Consider the following 22,304-nt stretch of genomic DNA (forward strand, 5'->3'; position numbering starts at 1 on the left):
GATTCTCTATCTCTGCATACTCTCTCCTGGTGGGAGGCATGGGGCTTCTGGTGACCTTGAGTTATTTTTAGTACAATGGGGGCACTGCATACCTGGAGTAGGGCCAAAAGAGACACTGTGGAGTGTGTAGCTTACTATTACATGTTGTATACGCTGCACAGAGGAATACTGTCTCACAGGGAAAAACCTTAATGCTGGGCCAGCAAAATTCAAACCTGCAGTTTATGGAGACACATGCAGAAGCACTTCTGTAGTGCTGGGGCTCAGGCTGGTATTGAATCAGGCAGTTGGTCTATAAGTGCTGGTCGTTTCAACGAATGGTGAAACAATTGTGTGGTTAGCTTAGATGATCCTCAGGTTTCCAGTCTACATGGCCATGTGGTTTCTTGCCGCTTGATTTTTGGTGATACTGTCACATTCCCACTCCCAACAATGTTAACATCAGATCTATGAAACTGAAAAAAGCAAGAGTCAAAATTATCCTTTGATGATCATCCAAATATAAACCTACAATAGAAGTGAACATATGAAAAGTAGCCCAGACACTGAAAGAGGACAAGACAAGACCTGAACACATGTTCATTTCAACACAGTTTATTTACATCTTCTCCATACACCTCATAGTCCGTGTGAAGCCTTGGCATCTGCTATTGCATGTTGCTTTAAGATCATAACGTCAACAATCCTCTCTCTGTACTTGGAGTCAGTTCTTTCTGTTTCAACTAACACTCAAGCCTTCAGACTTCTACTGAGCAGGTCCTCTGTCCAACCCACCATGACTTTGCTCCAAGTGCCTCCCAGATCTGGGCTTCAGTCGAGAGGGCCCTGGAAGATTAGTTTGATATGGCCCTGCTCCCCTGTTAACCAGGTACCACAGAAGGGGCAGGCAGCATGGAAGGCATGGGTGCCATGGGGTAATGGGATCTGGCTCCACCCCACCACTGTCTTTTCTGAACATACATGGCCACAGGGGCAGAAAGCATGAGTGGGCGGCCCGGCATCCAGGTACAATCCTCCCTCACAGCCCAGCCACAGTGGCACATAAGGGCCCACTCGCCGACACATGGGGCACTCTCTCTCCCCAGTGCTGGCTGGCACTGTACCCCCTGGGCCAGCAGGACCTTTCTCTTTGCGGTAGCCCCAGTTGTGGTAGCCATGCACATGCCCACAGTTGACATAGACCCAGGGTTGCTTCTTATCAACAATCTCACGCTGGGCCAGGCTGGGGAAAGCCAGAGTATTGAAGCCCACGGGACACTGTGGTCGGGCAGCATTCAGCTCCTGGCGAAGTGATTCCAGTTGTTTGAGAGTTGGGGTGTGACGTAGTCCGGCAGGGGTTCTCCACAGCAGAGTAGCCCCACACAAATCAATCAGGGAACCATCCTGTAGAGTATTGGACTCATTTTCAACCTTTATAAAAGTATAAAAAAGGTGAAAATATCAGGGGAAGGATAAAAAGGGAAGGAACATCAGTTTCATTTTTGTTAGAGGAATGCATTGACCCAACCTTTTCTCTCCAGAAACCCATCTAGCCCATATTGCATATCTGAGGGCAAGTTTATTTATATACCACAACACTGACAATGCACTCTTTTCTGACCCCTCTGATGAAGTAGATTGAATAGCAGTACACATATGTCTTGTACCTGTTTCCAGTTCTGTTTACCTGTTCCTTTGACAGGGAAAAATTCTCTACTTCTGTGGCCATTGTCTATCCAGTCTTTGGATGACATACATTGGAAATCAGATTTAATTCTGTTGTGAAACATCTCTTATGTTTGTGTTGAAGGCATCAGACAGACGCATCAGGCATCAGGTCAAGACAGAACAGAGTAGTGCATAATACATAATGCTGCCAGGTTCTGTAGAAGTACTTATGGTGAGGTCTTATTTTCTTCTATTTTACATGCCCTTACACTGATGTATTACAGCTTTTTGTCTGTATTCTTTATCTTCATTTTACTGAGATGAACCAGTTTCTAAGAGACTGAGATTACTGTAGGGAGCCTTATTGATACAAACATGGGAAGACCATCAACTCTACTTTAACTCACCAGTTTTCCTCTCTGTTGAGCTGAGCGGGTCTCCCTCAGGGCAAAGACGTTTCCACAAACTGAGATTTCCCTCCAGACTCCAGGAGCTGGCTCAGACACAAACTCCCCTGCTGGATGCATCACCAGCACCCCATTGGTGGTCAGACCGTCCATTAAGCCATCGGATGTCCTCCATTTGGCAGCCCGCTCCTAAGAGACCACCCCCCACACAAAGGTACAGACACACAGGTGCAGTAGTTAGGGGGATGATGGGGAGGTATGAAGGGACAGAGGTGACTGGCAAGAAAAACAGCCAATTATGCATTTGCTCTGCTGCTATATTTAGCTCGGTACAGACTCACAAATGTACTGGCTAATGCACAGAGATGCACCCATGCATAAGAATAAAGCTGCTGCTGAGAGAGAAAAATGAGGCATTATAGCTCCAATGGAATGAAACAGCAGATTTCTGGCATGTTAAGCTTTAATTTTTTACAAAAATTTTTTCAAGGCCTGGATACTGTAAAATGCAGCCCAGAGAGTGGAGGAAAGAATAAATGTTATGTATTCCAGTTTCAAGTTAGCCAACTGGCAGTTCAGGCTGTATTAACTAGTATGCTTACATGACTATTTATAATTTGGCTCACTCTTTCCCACAAATCCAGAGAGCCATAGCGACTTTTACAAAGCTTTGCTTTTATAGCATCTTTCAGGTCACTGTTTTGGTCCATCAATCTTGTTAGAAACAGTGACTGTTGTGAGGTCTGAAGAAAGGAGGGGGGGGACCCCACACCCCTCAAACTTCAAAATAGACTGTTGCCTCCAACAGAGATTTTCCAGATCTCTGGTAAGTGCCATCATGGACCCTTAACTGAACCTGGCATCCGAAAACCCTGCTTTCCCAAAAACAATAGATTGCGGTCAGTGCCACAAATCAGCATGAACCTGCCTAACACCACAGAGAGGTACCACTTCTCTGCCCTCCACTTGGGTTGACCTTGATAACATTATCAGGCAACGGACATAAATTGCCGCTCTGGAATACATCCAAATCTACAAGGACATAAAGGTTGATATAATAAGAAATAGGATATTCTGATCAAGTAAGAGACTACAAAAACGCCGAACTGACTTCCCTGCAAGAAGAGGACTTCATAGCTGTTTGCACCGTTTTTCTACGAGCTATTTGGCAAAGATAGAACTTACACCGGACAATGAACTATTCCAATCATGCAGCCACAGCACCACCTGATGGCGAACCATGAGAAGCAATGGCGTGTTGCCATAACACCGTAACCTACGTACTTGGATTCCACTCATAAATGTCTGAGAAAGAGAAAGGAAAGACACTTCATGCTCTGTCCATAGTAATGCAATTCTGATTTTCCCCAGCCAATCAAGACATACACGAAAATGTTCTTTCCTTTGTTCAATTGTATGAACAAATTGGGTGTTCTGTGATGATGTGAGTAAGGGATAACCATTTGATTGTGCTTTGCAGAGGATGATGTATCCTGTGCCCACTGAATCGACCATGGCGATTACAGAAAACTGTACTCATCAAAATGACACATTTCTCTGTGTTCAGATGTAATTTTAAACTTGGGTGAATGAAAGGTATTGTCGAAATCCAAAACTGCCCTCGTGATGCCGGGGAGCTAAAGGGAGAATTATGATTGGACCAAATTTGCGCCGACAATCAGACCACGCCCATGGGTCAGCCCTCCAATAAATAGGCAATACGAAATTTTATCATTGGCAGAAGTTGGGAAGAAGTTCAAGAGAGGAGAGCTAAAACAAACACAAAGGTTTGTTTGTTTTTTTTTTTTTTTACTCAGATTCGGGTGTTAAGTAGATTAACAGCCAGCCGCACTTGAGACAACATTGCCACTGAAGAGGGACGAGGCAGACCGACTCTCAGAGCTCTCCTCCCTCAGACAGACTCTCCCTATATGATCTGCCATTCATTCGCCCAAATCCTCAAGAATCATCAGTCGCTTGATTAGCATTGCCCTATTATGTCATTCCATTTATATATTCGAGCTCCCCTGTTCCATGTAGTTCTGCTTTGATCTGCACCTCTATATAATGCACGTTTTTGACGTATCCCTCGCTAGTTAATAAAAAACCAAAAAGAAAATTTAAGCCTTTGTTACACTCTTACAGTAATTCTTACAGTAATTTCTTTTTAGTCAATCCACAGTAGATAAAATCCCTCCCAGACTGAGACTGACGAGAGGCAATAACATACACAATTATAGGCACAACAGTGACTGTTGATAAATGGCAGACATATTGGTTGATGCAGGTGCATCAAGGTTGCAGGTGCGTGGGAAACATCAAGGAACAGAAACAGCAAAAATAACCAAAGAAACTGTGTGTAAGTGGGCAGGAAACCCTAGGGCCTAGGCAATATCTGGTGAACATGCGGACCATTGAAAATGTCTGAGGACATCTTGTGGCCAAAAGGAGATGGCGAAGGATGACCAAAGGTTGACAGCAGGAGCCAAAGAGGAAGTTGTTTTCAGTGTAAAAGATTAGAAACTACCTGGATTAACCTTTGCTAACCTATTTTCAATTCTCAGCTGAAGTGGTAAAAAAAACATAGCACTAAACATTTAAAATGGGCAATCTGGAGATTTAAACATTAACATATGTGTACAACATGCTCTGACTGCATATTAACTAGTAACACAAATGATTTGTTTTTCTTCACATTGACACCTTATCAAACATTAAGAGTACAAGTGCGTGAATCAGAAGCCTTTTGAATGTTAACTCAAAGATTTGAGTCAGACGAACTGAGATAATTTATTCCTTTGTTTAATCTCCATAGCAGATAACTTCCTGCCAAGATGGCTCCAAAGACACAGTGCAGAGTCTTCACTGAGGTGAAGAAGAACTGTACAAATCTGAGGGAATCGTTTAACTGCAATTTCCCAGTCTGGGATAAATAAAGTATCTATCTATCTATCTAACTGAACAACATCTCTATCAATGAGTCTATTTTCTTTCTCCAGTTTTACAAAGAGCACTTTTGTCAGAAGAGCTGGATTCAGGTTATTGCAAAGGAATTTAAAGCATTTATTAAGTAGAATTAGAGATGATGAACCTATCAGATCTGTGTGTATGTGCATGAGTTGTCATGGGTCCCCATGAATCTTGCATTAGATAAAGTCATGATGTCATAGTAGTTTCTCTTGCCCCACCCTGGCAGCTTTAGCAGTGGTTGCAAAACAGTCACATCCAAAGGAGAGATGGCTAACTGAGGAGTGAAAAATATAGGTTATTTACCATTATTAAGCTCACAATAAATCTTTTATATTTCTCATTAAAATTTTGATTTGACTTTTGTAGCTGCTTCTAAAAACTCTTTAATTTATTGTGTAGTTTTAAAGATTTTGTGCCGTGTGACATATTTAAAAATAGGACAGAAGAACCAACGATAAATCATGAGCCATTCCCAACTGACAATGGGCAAGGACATTGCCCAACCTGGACAGGCCTTTAGTCTGACGTATAGACACAAACAACCACACAGACTCACCTTCTCACCAACAGTCAATTTAGCGTCACCAATAAACTTTTGGACTGTCGTAAGAACCCACACACCCTGGAGGGAACCCACACAGGCAATGGGAAAACCTGGAAGTAAGACTTCTTCGTTCGATCCTATTCCTCCACAGCAGTGCCAACAGCAACAGCTGTTTCCTACCAACTGTGTTGCTGCTGTGTGTATTTGTGACATAAATACAGCATGCATCGCATCATTATCATGGCAAATTACACAGATGAACACAACAATACAACTCAACACATATATCTGAATGAATTTTGGTCAGTCGGATGTTATCGGGATTGGCTTAACCTATGACTATATTTGGTCAAAGCAGCTCTTCCAAGGTATTTAGAGGTAAACAGATAAAATTGGTCATGTTTACAAATGATTACGACTACTCACAAATCCTTCCTCTCCTATGAATGTGTGTGACCTAAGGCCAGGTCACATGCACCAACACATCCTTGCAGCTATGGTGTCACCTGTGGGCGGCACAGTCATGTCCCTGCTGTTGCCCTCACTACGGATGCTATTGTTGCTATGGTGACCTTGTGAATTTAGCAGAGGGAAGCCTGGCATCCAGGGGGCAGAATACTCACCCCGAGGAAGATGTTCTTGGAAGAGTCAAAACCAGCGGCGTAGATGCGAGCTGTGTAGGGAGCGCTGCGCTCACACATGATGCGGCAGGCATAGCGGGAGATGGTGCTCTGAGCTGACTGTCCTCCACCACCAACCCCCTCCCCTGCTGCACCACCACCCTGACTGTTGCCACTGCCCACTGTATCCGTCACCACAAAGTCGATCATGCTCTCTGTGGACCGGCCAATCTACAAGAACCGGGAAGAGCAATTTAGTGCTGGTTGCACTTCTTGTATGGAGAAGACCCTCATGAAAACTGTGTGTTTTGTGGACCAAATATGTCAAACTAGAGGCTTATAATTCCAGAGCAAGTATTTAATAGGTGAACCACAGCTGAGGCAGACATACAGACCTGTCCAAGCTCTAGACAGAGATGTCTGACAAATCTGCTCACAGATTAGATTTTCTACCTCAGAGTGTCAGCTCAGGGCTGATGGGTTCAGTTAATGCTCAAAATGCAGGAAGTAGAATATGACTGCTGGCCAAATTTTAAAGGTCCATACTTGAACTTGAATGAAACGGCTAGCTCTAGTGATGATAGCCTAGTCAGCCATCAGATCTGAGCCAAGGAGCTTTGGAGCCTCTATTTATGAAGTGATATATTTACATTGTGACAACTATCAAGACATTAAGTTCTTGGGAAGACAACTTATGAGTACAATTTAAGTTTTTTCATGGTCAACACAATAAAATAATCATTGAATTGAAATGCATATATACTTGGCAGCATCACTGTGTTGAGTCAGGATTTTAGCATATCATTCTAGGCCTACTGGGCAGTTCTTTTGTCCCACCTCATGCTCTTGCATTCCAATAATATTCAAAATATTGGATCTCATTAAAAGAGATCTCAGAAATTTAAATCTGTTCTTACAGAAAGATGATTTATCAATTAACAGGCACAAACAGTCATGTAGATGACAGATGTAATAGATGTTATAGAGGTAACAGATATTCCAGACATAACAGATATTATAGATATCAGAAATTATAGACAATGGATGGTTGTGTGTGTGTGTGAGAGAAAGAGAAAGAGAGAGAGAGACAGCCTGCAGACACTGACCTGAAACATATCTGTGTTGGTGTCATGACTATACTCCACGATGACAGAGTGGCTTCGTGACAGTGTATAGGAGATGCTGTGCTGGCTTTTGTTGCTGAGTGCCTGCCAAGGGATCAAAAACATTATCCGGGTCATATGACAAGGATAGCTGGGGCTGTCCCCCAAGGAAGAACAGCACAGAGGACACTTCCTGTCCTAGTTGTCAATGATGCTAGATACAACCCTAGCGTCATTGACACACATCATTTATAAAACATATTGTTATGATGGAGAAAGCTCATCTAATGTCAACATATCATACATTTTTAAGAATATTTAATTTTAAATAAATGTTAAATTCTAAGCATTGATGCTTTGTTGAGCAGTGATAAAACAATCAGAGTTAAGATTCATAATCAATGTTGAAAGACTGATTTGGTATTTGAACATTTTGGTATTAAATCCATAAATACCTAATATTTACTGTTCATTTGAATTGATTTGTATGTTTCTTTTCTTCAGTTTCATAAAGTTGGGCTAAGTTAACTGACTGACATTTAACTGACAAATGTCTGATTAAAATATGACAAATGTCATGAACACATTTTGTCTCAAAATATATGAAAAATATTTTCCATCACTTAATATGGGTTTGGAGAAATTTCATCCTAAATTTTGAAGCCACATCTACTTTAGTTTAACTTTCCCAAATTACTGTGATTTAATTTTTTAAGAAAAAACTTTATAAGAATTAAGTTGCAAGACAGATATACTTCATTGTCAATTTTTCTCGTATTGTGGACGTTCTGTGCTATAAAACCAGGACTATGACTGCTCACCTTTGACACCAAAGGTGTTGAGACATTATGGATAACATCCGGTTTGACCCCATTGGCTTTGGGTCTCTTGTAAAGTGCCAGACGACTTCTTCTGCGACCCTTGTCCCCATTTGCCAGTGACCCATTGTGCCTGTAAAAGACCAAAATCTTTTCGTATGTCATTGTACATATACATTCCTCCTCGATATTGATATTTTAGTGATGTTGTTTTAACACCTGTATAAAACCTGACAAGGTCTTTTTCCTGAGATAAAAGTGTAAATAAGCCTTTGGTTTGCTAGGCCAAGAAAACCATAACAGCCCATCTACTTGGCTAATCACTAGCATTTCAAGACTTTTTTCAAGCTATAAAGCTTACGTAAAGAAATTTTGTAATCAGACTGCTTAAATTAGCATGTGGACATGGGTTGTCCCATGTCCACATGCTAATTTAACCAGGACATGAGTTGGGTTGGAAGTAAATGAGTTCTTCAAATCTTTTGTATGTTTTGAGGTAGGTGACCAGACTCCAGCTTGGTGCACAGGCAGACAATTGGCTTTCTGAGACGTTTTGGGGGCTCTTAAGTTAAAATAGTGTCCAAAAATTACAAAATATTGTATTGTGCATCTGTTCAGTTGTGTATTTCAGGTGACTGGGAATGGTCCCTTTCCAGAAACTAAATGAACACATGAGGACTTTTGTAATCATGCAACATGAGACTATCAGCTTGCATGAATCTAACGCTTCACTCACATTCAGATCTAAAATTGTGCTGTGAAAACCTACAGTACCTGGAAGTGCCCGATTTAATTCCCAAAGAAAGAGATGAAAGGTAAAAGGAAAAGACACACACATATACCCGAGAGCCAGAGAAATACAACAGGAGTCTAAATTTTTCATTCAGACTTCATGTGTTTGCCACAGATACCAACTACTAGATACTAATACTACCGGATAAATGGGGTCCTGTAACACACACGTCATGCATGCATGCATACAGTACAAAGACAATGTACAATAGCAGATACACTCACCCCAAGACGATAAGCTCGCCATACTTGATGGGCTCCTTGTCCTCAGTGAAAACCCCGTTGTGGGGTTGTGAGCTTGTGCTCAGTGGAGGTGAGGACTGGTTCTTGTTACAGGTTGGGCGCAGCTCCAGAGATGGGGGGGGACACAGCGCCTCTGAGCTTCCCTCCAAAACCATGCCCACCGGCCACAACTGGGGCTTGCTGCTGGGGAGGGGAGAGTGGAAGAGAGACAGAAAATCTTTGTTAATAAATAAAGAATTCATAAATGTTACTTTAATGCAATGAAATGACATGAAACAAAACAGTTTTGGGATGTGCAGCAGGATTGACATGACCTATGTGCTAACATTTAGCAAACCTTATACCTTATATGTTAATGAGGTGTGAATTGTCTTCATGTTTTCCATATAGGTCTATCTGGGTCAAATACACAGATTAAAAAGTGGCTAAGAAGTCTCATTCATGTGACTAGGAGCAATGTCTGGAAAGCCATAGTTGTGAGGTCCTAGTTTTTTCCCCCATTTTATTTTGTAGTTTTGTGATGTCATGTCGTTGTTTATTTTGCTTCCTGTTTCCTCCCTCCTGTGATTGCTGGCTCCGCCCTAATGTAATTTACCCCGTGTCCCATTCCTCCCTGTGCATTTATACCCGGTGTCTTTCCAATGTCTTCGTCAGATTGTCTGCAGCTTTCTGGTGTTAGTGGCCCTGTGTGTTTATTTGCAGTGTTCATCCTCTTTGTACCTCTGCCTGTATTTACAATCTCCTGGTTTTGACCCTCGCCTGTTTTTTGACTCCTGATCCTGCCTTGTGTCTTCGTACTGCTGCCTGAGCTGATTGCCTGCTTGTGTATCGAACCTGGACTGTCAATAAACCACCTCTCGCTACTCATTGCCTCTGATCTGCTTTGTGGGTCCCAGTTTGTCTGTCTGGTCCTCACAATAGTGTTTCCTCTAGTTGTCTGGTCTCTGCTGTCTCATTCCTGCTTTACAGCTACATTCTAATTCATCAGCTGAATAAAACCCAAGATCAAACATCCTCATTTGTTATATTTGACTCAGATCAAAGTTTTTCACTTGTGTTTTGGGGTTTAGTGCCCCGGCCCGTAGTTTATTATCGAGTTTCTTTTTTGAGCCTCTTTACTCCTGACCAAGCTTAAAATATCCTGATTGAGCCGTGGAAAGTCTCTTCCACCCATAACTTGATATCCAAAGTAGAGTTGAAAGGGCATTGATTGGCCCAGGCATTAAATCAAATCAAATCAGATTTATTTGCATAGCCCCAAATCATAACAAAGTTATATCAAGGCACTTTACATATAGAGCAGGTCTAGACCAAACTCTTTATAAAATTATTAAAATTATTAAATTATTTAAAGAGACCCAACAGATCCCCCGATGAGCAAGCACTTGGCTACAGTGGCAAAATGACACTTCCTTTAAGAGGCAGAAACCTCAGGCAGAACCAGGCTCGGGGGGGGGGGGGGGGGCAGCCATCTGCCTCGACCGGTTGGGTTGAGAATGGGAGAGAGAGAGCGAGAGAGAGAGAGATGGAGAAAGAGAGAAAGAATGAGAGAGGCGTGGGTGGGAGGGGGGTGTAGGCAGCATGAAGTTCATGGAGATGAGCTGTAGTATGGAGGTGACACAGTATTATTATCATAAAATGATTTATTATTATAAAGCTGTCTGTCACCAGCATCGGCAGAACTATGGAAATTCATACTGTGCTTCCTGGTGACAGGTCTAAGTGGAAACATAAAGATTAAAAAGCATCTGATCTAAACACCACAACTCATAAAATTGAAAGAGCAGCAGTTCCATCTGTGTTAAGCTATGTCTTTTATGATAGACAGCTGTGTGTTTAAAGACAAAACCCAGAAGAATTGACTGATACCTCAGTTTTGTGATGGGTTCCTGGGATGACAAGCAATTTCTGACTCAAAGATATAAAATAATTGATATCAGTCAAGCTAATAATAAATGTGTCTAAAAAACATATGAATACCCATTCCTGCAAAAAGGTATTTGCGATGCATGTGGCGACTGCTCGCACCCATAAGGCCTCTATTCGGACAATGGACTGTTCAAAGTTTAGTGTACATACACAATCAAATGTATATGTGCTGTTATATAAATTCTGATGTGTGCCATTATTACGTTCAACCAGTGGTAATTGTGATTAATTGATGTAGTTGTATGAAGGCTAATGGGTGTGTAAATATTTTGTTGTGCTTATGTACAATGACAATAAAGGCACTCAACTCAACTCAACAAATGTGTGTTTGTGTGGCATGTGAACTTTGCATATTCTTCCACAAGGTTGTGATATGTTCTGGATAAAAATACTAACCTTGAGTCAAGTTTTTATTTTTAAATATGGAAGGTCACAATTTTGAGGGTCATCAATTCAAAGACGAAATATGGTTCAAACCAAACAAACATGATAATTTACAGCCCTTCGTCATCATCACCATTTATGGCCCTTCAGCTTTACAATTACATTTACATTAGTATCCAATAGTTATAAAATAAAATTCAGGACTATCTGGCTGAATGTGTGTTGCTGCAGCAGCAGAGAAAGCCTATCTTCGGCCCTTGTGACGTTGGCTCTTCTGATAATTGTCATCCTTGGCTGAAGTGCTTTCTAGTTGCTGACATTGGGCCTTTATGGAGGAGCGAGACCATCCTAACAGGACTGGATGGACATAAGTGATCAGGCCTCAGCCACAAAGACAAACTGATACCTGCATCTCTGAATACTTGCAATTCAATCAACCCAGGTTGATGAGTTACATTTCACGATTGAGTGATTTGGAGCCCAGAAAGAAGGAGCAGTGGAAATGAGGAGGCCTTTCCTCTTCACAGGCTCACACAGCGAAGTATATAACCATCAATTGATAAACCGCCACAGCCAAGGTTCTTAACGGAGCCCAGAAAGTGTGTGGCTTTCACCTTAACAGCAGCCACCCAACCAAAGAGAGGGGTGAAACAGCCTCATAGTCACTGCCTAGAAATTTTTTATGAGCAACTCTGACAAATGAAACAAAGGGCCTTGCATTAAAACACCCTGGCCTCAACATACAGCTGTAGAAATCCATAAAACACCAATAAAATGTCCAGACAAGCTTTCTATCCTTTTTAGCACTAAATGAACATTGCGCTAAAAAGAGTGGGATGATTTCTACCACTGACTCATTGTGTGGATATTTTGACATTCATTTTACACAAGTCAAACAAAGCTCAACCCTGTCTCTGCACTCAGGTTTGAAGCCAGCTCTTAATACTCAGGCCTATTATTAATCAAAAGTAGGCGAGACCACCCACACTGTGGAAAGCTATTGGTGCAAAAGCATGACAAAGACCTACAAGCTTTGTTCTCCCTTTAAGCAGATTAGATAATCATTCTGGGAGTGTAAATGTAACAATAATCAAAACACTGTCCAATGTTTAGACTTGCTGTACTTCCTTCCTGTTTGATTTTTCTGTCAGTGTTAAGATGAGAAGAAAACCTCACCATAATCAGATGATGGATGGCAGGAAGCAGATCCTGGCAGCCAGTAGCCATTTCATTACCCTGGCTCTATGCTGCCCTGGCTGGATATTGAGTAGTGAAAGTAATTCAGAAGAAGAGGCAGAGAGGACTCAGGGGAGGCTACATGGAGAGAGGTAAATGGGTGAGAAAAGGAGGGTCAGAACCAGGAGAAAAAGAAGATAGGGAAAGGGATAACACTGATGTTTCTGGGAAACTTCCTGCATCATGTTGGTCCTAACAGTGGCTCTGTAGACTAGGGTCTATATTCTTAAGTGGCATTTATACCATCTTGACCTTGTTCTTAATCGTTCTCAAAAGTAATTTCACCTCAAGGTTCATCACAAAGCTAAACAAACTTGATTACAGAGCAACTGATTGTTAAGAAAGAGACCATGTGCGGTGGTCAAGATTAGAGGTTTTTCCTCAGAGATAAAATAGAAAATCGTCATCATTTATTAGAGTCTAAAAGAAATCCTGTGCATCTCACATATTGGATCCTTATTGTCAAATCCAAACCATACTGGAGGGATAAAAAAAAAGAATGAAAAACAATGAATGCTATACACAAGTTCTGTAAAAGTGTATTTTACACCATGAATGAAAGAGGAATCAGGGGAATCATCATCCCTCCTACGGAATAGACAATAGCTTCATAGATTTTTCATTATAATTGTGGACTCACTCCTCTTTCCTCAGTCTCCATACTGCAATTAATGGAACTGAGAAAATAATCACTAGTACAACGCATAAAAACTAAAGAAACAGGCCTGCCAAGGATGATGAAGATGGGAGAAGGAGGAAAAGGAAATGGGAGTCAGAGTTAGAGGATGTATCTGTGAGGATGATGAAGGGAGGAGGGAAACGAAGAAGAGGAGAACATGGTGGAATGTGTGTATGTGTTTTTGGGAGATTGTGTCTGCAGGCGCATGTGCAGAAGTGGCAGGCTTGGCAGGGTGATAGATTGCCTGTTTTGTGCCACGCATTTTCTAATCAAGATGAGAGAAAGAGAGCGAGAGAGAGAGAGCAAAGGAGGGAGGAGTGAAACAAAGAAAAGCTGTTGGTCTGTCTTACAATGCAAGACAAAGGAAGCAGATGATAATAAAACAGAAGAAAAGAATTGAGTTCAGAGTGAAATGGCTGCTTCTTGGAATGTCTGAGCATACTGACCTTGTCCATTACAGTATAATATAAGGAAATTTATTTTAAATTTTTTTAAAAAACAATTAAATTCTGAAATATTACAAAGTGGTCTTACTGTTTTACCTATCATTGTGTATTAAACCTTGTTGTCATTCATTTACTAAATTCAGTTTCTCGTGTTTGAAGATCTGTGACTAAAGTTATTATGATACCTCCTGTTCTGCTGTTAGCCCAACCTCATTTCATTGCTTTGTTTACACTGGAGTAAGTGACAAACCGCTGTTGGCAGCAGCATCACTGAAAGCTGCACATCGAATCAAATAATCTGATTAGAATGGCTAAGAATTGATCCCAAGCATAACTATAGGTGCAAAAAAAAAAAAAAAAAAAAATCACTCCATCTATTATTCTTGTGATCTCTAACCATGATGCCAAAAACCAGTGTTATAGCCAAAATCAAACCAGACAAAGCTGTAGATCTCTGTGCACTGCTGAGATAAAGTCTGAGAACAGGACCACAACAATTAGGACAATTAAAAGGACCATAAATAAAAAGTTGAGAAGAACCAAAAGAAGAACCTGAAGCAGTTTCTCTACCTCTTTACACACTACATTACAGCATCTGACCACCTGTAGCTGGGATACTAAACAATATCATGCTAGAAGTCGCTCATGCTAAAGCTTACTTGCTAAGCTTGCTTTGGGCCAGTCAGAAGCTCTGTTAGCCTGGTTTGTTGCAAACCAGATAAGGTGAGACATAAAGCAAGCAAGCAGCTGTATGCCTGCTGAACAAAATTCAATAAAAGTGTTTGATGAAACTGTTGATGAGACTTTGTTTGGTATTAATTAATCATACAGTGTTTCTTAGCATTAACTTCAGGGAGACAAATGCACTGTCTGTAAAACTGTACATAGTATTGATGATTTGGACAATGCAGTGTCCCATTTTCCTACTGCATCCTGTTGTTCTTCATCCTCTCACTGCCCACTCCAGGGGAAGGGCAAGTGAGTGTGGAGTGTGTGGGAGACAGAGGGTGAGAAAGGAAGGGGAGAAGGAGTCAAGTTTGTCTCTTCAAGAATAAATGAACAGAGCTACATATATTACGGTTAACAAATGTAGCTAATAATGGTTTCACTGTGTGTTCAGAGTCACTGGATGTGTAATTTTAATCAGATTGTAACTGTAGGTTGGTTGTGTATGTTCCCATCTTTGAAAACATCGAAGAGCCTGAGAGCATGTCTGCTCCATGTTACGTAACATTTCATATTGTACAAATCCGAAAGGGCCAGTGTTAACAACTTCCATCTTACCCTCCCCCTGCCAAAACCAGCCTCCACTCTTTTATTTTCCTCCTCACAACTGGTTTCATTCATGTTTTTGCTTTAAGTCACATTTGCTGTTTTTTTTAAGGCTTTCACTTAAACCAGTCACATCTAATGAATTAACATTAGTTCAAATTCAATGTTATTCTTGTTATTTTATAGTCATTTTTGAGCCACTTGATGCATGGTATTTCTGAATCACTTAGTGCTGTATTTCTTATTAATTTGAAGAGAGGCATCTATGGTTGCCTAGTTACAGTGTATCAATGAAAATTGGAGACACACAAATGCATGGAATAAACATGCCAGTTTGTTGTGATATAACTGTTGTAGTAGTATCTCTGTATTACACTTCCAAACACAAAGGCAGATACCTCCTATAGTTCCGCCTTACCCTCCCAAATAAATACATATCTTTCAAGCTGCAAAGTCACAGTTTCATAAACTGACTGAACCCATGGACATCACTAAAGGCTGGGTTTCCTCCTTTGCGTTCCTCCTTTCCTCCAGGCCTTTACTGCAGCTGTCTTCAGTTCTTGCTTTCTACCTTACGTTTTGTCCTAAGCAAGTGCTTGATTGGGGTTGAGATCTGGTGATCGACTTGGGCATTGTAGAATATTCCACTTCTTTGTCTTAAAAACCTCCTGGGTCACTTTGGCAGTATGCTTTGGGTCATTATCCATCTGTACCGTGAAATGCCATTCAATCAACTGTGCTGCATTTGGCGGAATCTGAGCATAAAGTATATCCCTACACTTCTTGCCTTTCTATTTTTGAGGCTGATTAATGGTTTGCACCTTGTGGTGATCCCTCTGTATTTGCTCTCACGAAGTCTTCTCTTTATGGTAGACTTAGATATTGATACAACTTCCTGGAGAGTGTTCTTCACTTGGGTGGTTGACTGTTGTCTTGGATATCCAGGCCTTTTTGAGTTCCTGAGCTCACCAGTGCGCTCCGTTTTTTCAGAATGTTCCAAACTGTTGATTTGGCCACTCCTCTCTCTATCTATCTATCTATCTATCTATCTATCTATCTCTTTTTTCAGCCTGAGAGTGGTCTGCTTCACTTCCATTGAGAGCTCCTTTGACTGCATGTTGTGGGTTCACAGCAACAGCTTCCAAATGCAAATGCTACACCTGGAATCAACTCCTGCTTCATTGATGATTACATAGCAAAATAATTACTCACACCTGTCCATGAAACAGCTTTTGAGTCAATTACTTTTGGGCCCTTGAAAAAGAGGCAGCTACATTTTAAAGAGCTGTAATTACTAAACCCTTCCTCCAACTTGAATCTGAATACCCTCAAATTCAAACTGGGAGTCTGCACTTTAAGCCCATATTGATTATATAAACAGCTAAATAAACAACTTGTTGTTGGACTTGTTTCACTGTCCAAATATTTCTGGGCCTAACCACATTTGTTATATATTTTCTCAGATGTCTGGAAGCTCCCACCTAATGCAACTATTTTGACTTTGCAATACAGAGCTGCCATTACTACCTGGGCGATAAAATGATAACGATAATTATTGTGAAATAACTTTTCCTCGATAGAAATATGATATGGTCAGGAGAACTCATTCCATCTATGTTTTGACAGACAACACGAACAGTCAATGATAATTAGAATAGCGCCGTGCCGATCACGCAGCTTGAATAGAGTTACAGCCATGCCAGGCTAGGTTGACACACACATAGATGATGTAGCTGGCTTAAACGAAAGCACACGTGCTTATGTTTTGGCCACCAGTGTGTTAGGAGTGGAAGCGAAATTAGTGTTATGGCAGAAAACGAGCGACAGTCTCTCCGAAGAAGACACCCCCAGGCTCAAAAGACGAGCACGTTGTTGAGAAGAAAAGTCAGAGGAATTCGGTAGCGTGAGGATAGTTTGGCTATTTATTTATCTAGTAGTTAGTTAGTTAGTTAGTTGACAAAAAACCAAAAAGGTTTTAGTCCAGTTTTAGCAAAAAAAAAAGCAAAAATTGAAGAAAAGGTATGTATGGAGAACAGAGAGCACATAATTTTCATGAGAAGAACACAATTCCAATTGCTAGCTTGGGGGTGGGTTAGGGTTAGGGTTATCATCCTTTAGAGTTGTATTGCAGCCAATGGCACTGGGAACATTTCATGGGTAGAAGGAAGAATGGGTTGATTAATTTCAAACATATTTTGGAAACAAACATAACACGATCTGTAAAAAACAAAGAAAAACCTAAAACAAACCTGAAGTTAAGAGAGGATGGCTTCTACAACTGGATAATAATGTGAAACACACCTCAAAATCCATGATAGAAATTTTGTTCTTTACTCTCAAAATGAAACAATAGTCCCCATGTTTCAGATGGTGTTGAGACAGGCATGTGCTTGTTGCTATGCAACATTAAGTATGAAAACAGCTTGTGAGTTGCTGAGCAGGGCATCATGGTCGAGGATTGTGATAACTCACAATAAGTCAGAATTTTTGAATCAGACTATTCCTGAAACTAAAGAACATGGTTAAAAATACACAGGCTCATGTCACCTTCCCATGAAATTCTTGCCACTTGTTCAGTAAATTCAAAAGAATTGATTAGATTTGCTATTGCGCGGCAAAATCATAAAACAAAATAAAATAAATCTTATCTTTGTCTGATTTTATTTTTAATGAGGAGGAGAGGATATTCTTTGTACCCTTAACAAACTCCCTTTCCTACTTTTTCTACCATTAAAGTGACTTCAAATCGAACCAGAACTCAAAGAACTACTTCACAACAACTATGACTATTTTTGTTTTATTTCATATCTCTCCTTTCTGTTCCTGCAGGCTCACCTCCTCTCAGTTTGACCTAAGTCTCCATGAGAGCCTGACAGGTGGGTTGTTACTGTGTTATCTCATCTTGCTGACACACACACGCACACACACACACACACACACACCAAAAACTGTGGCTTTGCAGATTGTGATCGTGTCCTTATTTTAACTCTTCTTTTTGCAGTTTCATAATTTCGCAATCTCTTCATGTCAGACACGTCCATGCTGTGCTTGTGTTTCACATAGTTTCTATCTCTTACATATATTAATTTAATTAGTAATTGCTCCGACCTATAATTTCTACAGCCACATAAAGAGAAAGCACCAGTTCTTCTGATACCTACCACTTTCAAGTCAATTTGAAGTACTAAGATATTTCTGCCGTTCCGTAAGAAGGAAATTTGAGGCAGTGGAGAAGCTTGCTAGCACTTGTGCTACATAGCTACACCTGTTGGTCAGGTATGCTATCACAGTTGTTTCTTAATGCTTATCTTAAAAACGTACCAAGTTCAGCTTCTGCCATTACTACTAATGTTGACAGCTTGCACCATTATGGCAAAAACGAATCAAATTGGTCATATTACTACTACATTTACTGTTATCATTGCTTCATACTATAATTCTGATACTGTAATGGCTGCTGCAACAACAATTAATATTATATGTGTTTGGATGTTTTGTGTAACTACAGTACATTAGTAGACAGGGAAACACTTGGGCAAGAAAAACTAATTGTGAATATTACTTTGTTGGTAATAGGGTATGTTTGAAGTTAATAAACACAGGAATATCGCCAAGATAGCCTATCCTTGATGACATTAGCTAAGATTGGCAAGACTGGCAATTTGTCAAACAAATAGCAAAAATATTCACAATCTGACCCATATATAGTACGGTTTTAAGATGGGTGTTAAACTATACCAGAGGGTAACATCCTTCATCTGCTTAGATGTGACAGTCTATGGGCCAGAGCCGAGATAAGGAGAAAGGCCTATGTTGAACCAGAAGTTTCTTTATGTTATCCAAGAAGTTCAAGTGCATTGAACTGAACACTATTTCACTGAAAATGAATGTAACTTTCAATATAATGTTATTTGTTTTTCAAACAGGATTGATTTCCATCTCTGTAAATATTTTAAAGTGAGACTGTTCTAATTGTAACATTGCTTAGACACCTCATAGATAGACATCAGCACAGAGGTGGATGTGGGACCACACTGACTGTCAACTAGTTTTATGTATTTTAAGGCCACATATCTGTAAGCAACACCAGCCTTGGTGACTTCAGCAACACTGAGGGTCTACAGTGCGCTCCAGGCCCAGTGTCTTGTCACTTTGCTGTCATTTCATGGCACATTACTCAGCAATCAAGAAAACAGTTTGATCATGAAAAAACACTACCCTCCCTAAGCTGTCCCTCTTTCTGTGACGCTCCTGGAATACTCTCGAAGCTGGGGAGGGTTACATGAAAACGTTGATGCGCCAGAATTGTTCATATCTGGTCAAGGAGGATTCAAACATGGCCTCTCTCTCATCGTATTATTCCTGCCCTGTCTGCGGATTGCAGCGGATTGCGTTTTCCAAGGGCCAAGCTGTTTGGACCGATACGCATTTCTCCTCCTCCCTGTTAAGACACCATGATGAAATAACGTGAACGCATTTTGCCGTAAACAGGTAATGAGAACAGGAAGAGAACGCGTCCACACAAAACATCTGTTTTCTTCCTCTTACCGGGAAATAAACATGAGTGTCTGGGTTCGTACACAGGGGGCGAGCGCGCGCGCGCACGCACACACACACACACACACACACACACACACAGAAGTAAACAATAAAAGGCTCACAGCCACTAATAAGAACACAATCTGTTCACATCACTTACCAATCAATCCACCTGATAAAATGACGTCAAACTGAATCAAGGTGACAAAGTCAACATCCACTAATGAGGAGTGAGTGTAACCTCCATCCCTGGAGGAGCAGCGGTGTAGACAACAGGCCAGCTGGCGCCTCCCGCCACCTGCTCTCATCACACATACACACACAGGCTCGTACCCGCTGATGTTTGCCAATGGAGGTCCGGGAGCGGCTCGACTCTGCTGTATTTCCTCTTCTTGGATGTGGGCTTGTGCAGGGGTTCTGTTAGTCACCGTACGGCCTGGGAAGCGTGAAGACGGGGAGCAAGAGAGGAGAAAAAGAAGATGAAGTAAAGGAGGAGGAGGGCATCTGAAGCATCGTCTCCCCTCCGTTCACGTTACACCGGAGACTGAGACACGTTCAATCCCCTCGTCTATAAAAGCAGACAGCCCGAGGACACGCCCCCTCACCCCCACACTTCCGTCCACACCTCACCTCGCAACGCTTACATTTTCAAATCTCGAAGCTATACTGTCACCGCGAAGAACACATTGTCAAGGAAATTCGATTCAGCAGATGCCATTCGCTGAAACCGCTTGTTAAAATATCCAATTATGTTGTCTTTAAGGGATGCTCGTAAATTCTGGTTCCAGATTTGCTGCATTCTAGAACTTGTCCATTTAAGCCTAGACTCATACAGCGCTGCACAGCCCTGACATCACAATCACCTGTTCCTTCCATGAACAACCAATAAGATTCATTCTCCTGTGGCTGACTCCAGAAAATAAAGACCAGCTTCTGATTCTGATCCAGGTTTTTTCAGCAGGTTCATCTAACTAATGAACCTGGTCATATTATAAGGTTTGAAACATAAATACAATCAGCATAAGTAATAAGCTAATTTTAGGCTAAAAAGCCACTACACCATGATCACATGACTTCAACATCACCACTGCTCAATTTCACCTCGATTAACCAAGTTGTGAAGTTGTTACATTTTGTCCTCTCATCCAACCAAAACCCTAAGATCTCAGCATAGGGGAGGAGGACAAAGAAACCAAAATATAGTTTTAAGGATTCATCCTGCTGCACTCTAAGGCTAAAACCAGGAAATAATGGAAATGAATTTTAGAATTTCCAGTTATAACCTTAAAGAAAAGCACATAAGAGGAGAAGGATCCACCCCAATCCAGTAATCAGAATCAAATCAAAGTAATTTTTCATTTTAATTATGTTACTTTAACCTGAATATGAATGCAACATATTGTAACACAAGACGAAGTTTGTCTCAATAGCTAGCTTTACATTAATGCATGGGTTAACAGCACCACACATTTATTATAATATTAGACAAAATATTGATATTGGAGAAATATGAACAGCCAATTCCTTTTACCAAAACAGAATGCCGTAGAAGGCTAATTGAGACAAACAAAATGTTGACAAAATGCAGATACATTTTTATGAAATGAAATTACACAACAAAATTCTCTACCCTCTGTTATGGTAGGCAGGTCACTGTGTGTGGTCAGGACTCAATCACATGGTAGTCACTCCTTATAGCATTTCTGCCTTGCCTATTTTATTTGTATTTTATCACTGTGCAATTACATCACTTTGTTCAAATTCAGTTGAAATTTTTGAAAGGTAGCATTTCAGTTTTAATGTTAAGCATTTTTGTAAAAGTGTTATTGGCATTTATAAATAACTGAAATTAATGTTACCAGCAAATATTTTATTTTGAGCAATCAGGACTGTTCACGTCTCCACAAGCAGTTAACAATCCTTGATTTAAATTTACCTGTACACTATTACAGGTCAAACGCAACCATGTTGTCAAAAGTATTTTTCTAGTCAAAATTCATGCAAATTCTTTTGCCTCAGATGCAAAGGTGACACATCATGCACTTTAAAAGAACTAGAAAGGCTCTTTACTACTGAATATATTGACACATTTTCACATGGTTCCACATTTATCACCCTGAAATCAGTATGCAGTTTTAAAGAAATTTTGGCATGAAAACTTGAGATTTATTTGCTTATTTACCCAAAAATTAAGCATTTGCATTTGAATTTGATTCATGTACTCAAGCAGAATGATTTGCTGGTTGTGCTTAAAAAGAAATTTTCGGAGAAGTCGATGTGTAAATGCAAACAAGAGTTATTCTGGTCAAATATAATTAGGGTTATTAAAAATTTAATGGAAGGGGATTCAGTAACTGCATTGATCTGCAAATACCAGGGGTGTCAAAATTTGTTAATCCAGGTTAGCATTTGCATGATTAATTTTATTCCATTTTTTTATGCAATGAATCTAAATTAATACACAGCGGCTATAAGATTAACAGCCTTAATATAGATAGATAGATATTTCAATTATAACACTAATAACCCTTATAACCAGGATAGATCTTTTTTGCATTTACACATTGACCTTTTGGAAAATAGCTTTTTAAGCACAACCATCAAAGGTTAGGGTTACCAACAACATATATTAAATCTTAAAGTCAAATTGTTAAAATAGCAGTGGTATTGACTAT

General features: G+C 40.5%; 1 protein-coding gene across 3 annotated transcripts; it reads right to left on the bottom strand.

Moving 5' to 3' along the window:
* Positions 1 to 598: 598 nt before the first annotated feature.
* peli3 (pellino E3 ubiquitin protein ligase family member 3) lies at positions 599 to 20,155 on the bottom strand. Of its 3 annotated transcripts, none has more exons than XM_029526654.1 (7): positions 19,963 to 20,155; positions 9,127 to 9,324; positions 8,113 to 8,242; positions 7,295 to 7,396; positions 6,192 to 6,419; positions 2,055 to 2,243; positions 599 to 1,410 (listed from the first exon to the last, which is right to left on the bottom strand). In XM_029526654.1, exons 2-7 carry the CDS (start codon positions 9,297 to 9,299, stop codon positions 811 to 813), a joined length of 1,422 nt encoding a protein of 473 aa, XP_029382514.1. In that variant the 5' UTR covers positions 9,300 to 9,324; positions 19,963 to 20,155; the 3' UTR covers positions 599 to 810. The 3 variants fall into 3 exon arrangements, with proteins under 3 accessions (XP_029382514.1, XP_029382515.1, XP_029382516.1); XM_029526655.1 differs by having other exon boundaries at positions 9,127 to 9,327; XM_029526656.1 differs by lacking the exon at positions 19,963 to 20,155 and adding an exon at positions 19,790 to 19,941 and having other exon boundaries at positions 9,127 to 9,327.
* Positions 20,156 to 22,304: the final 2,149 nt, after the last annotated feature.

Source organism: Echeneis naucrates, chromosome 18 (assembly GCF_900963305.1).
Source record: "Echeneis naucrates chromosome 18, fEcheNa1.1, whole genome shotgun sequence".
Lineage (NCBI taxonomy): Eukaryota > Metazoa > Chordata > Actinopteri > Carangiformes > Echeneidae > Echeneis > Echeneis naucrates.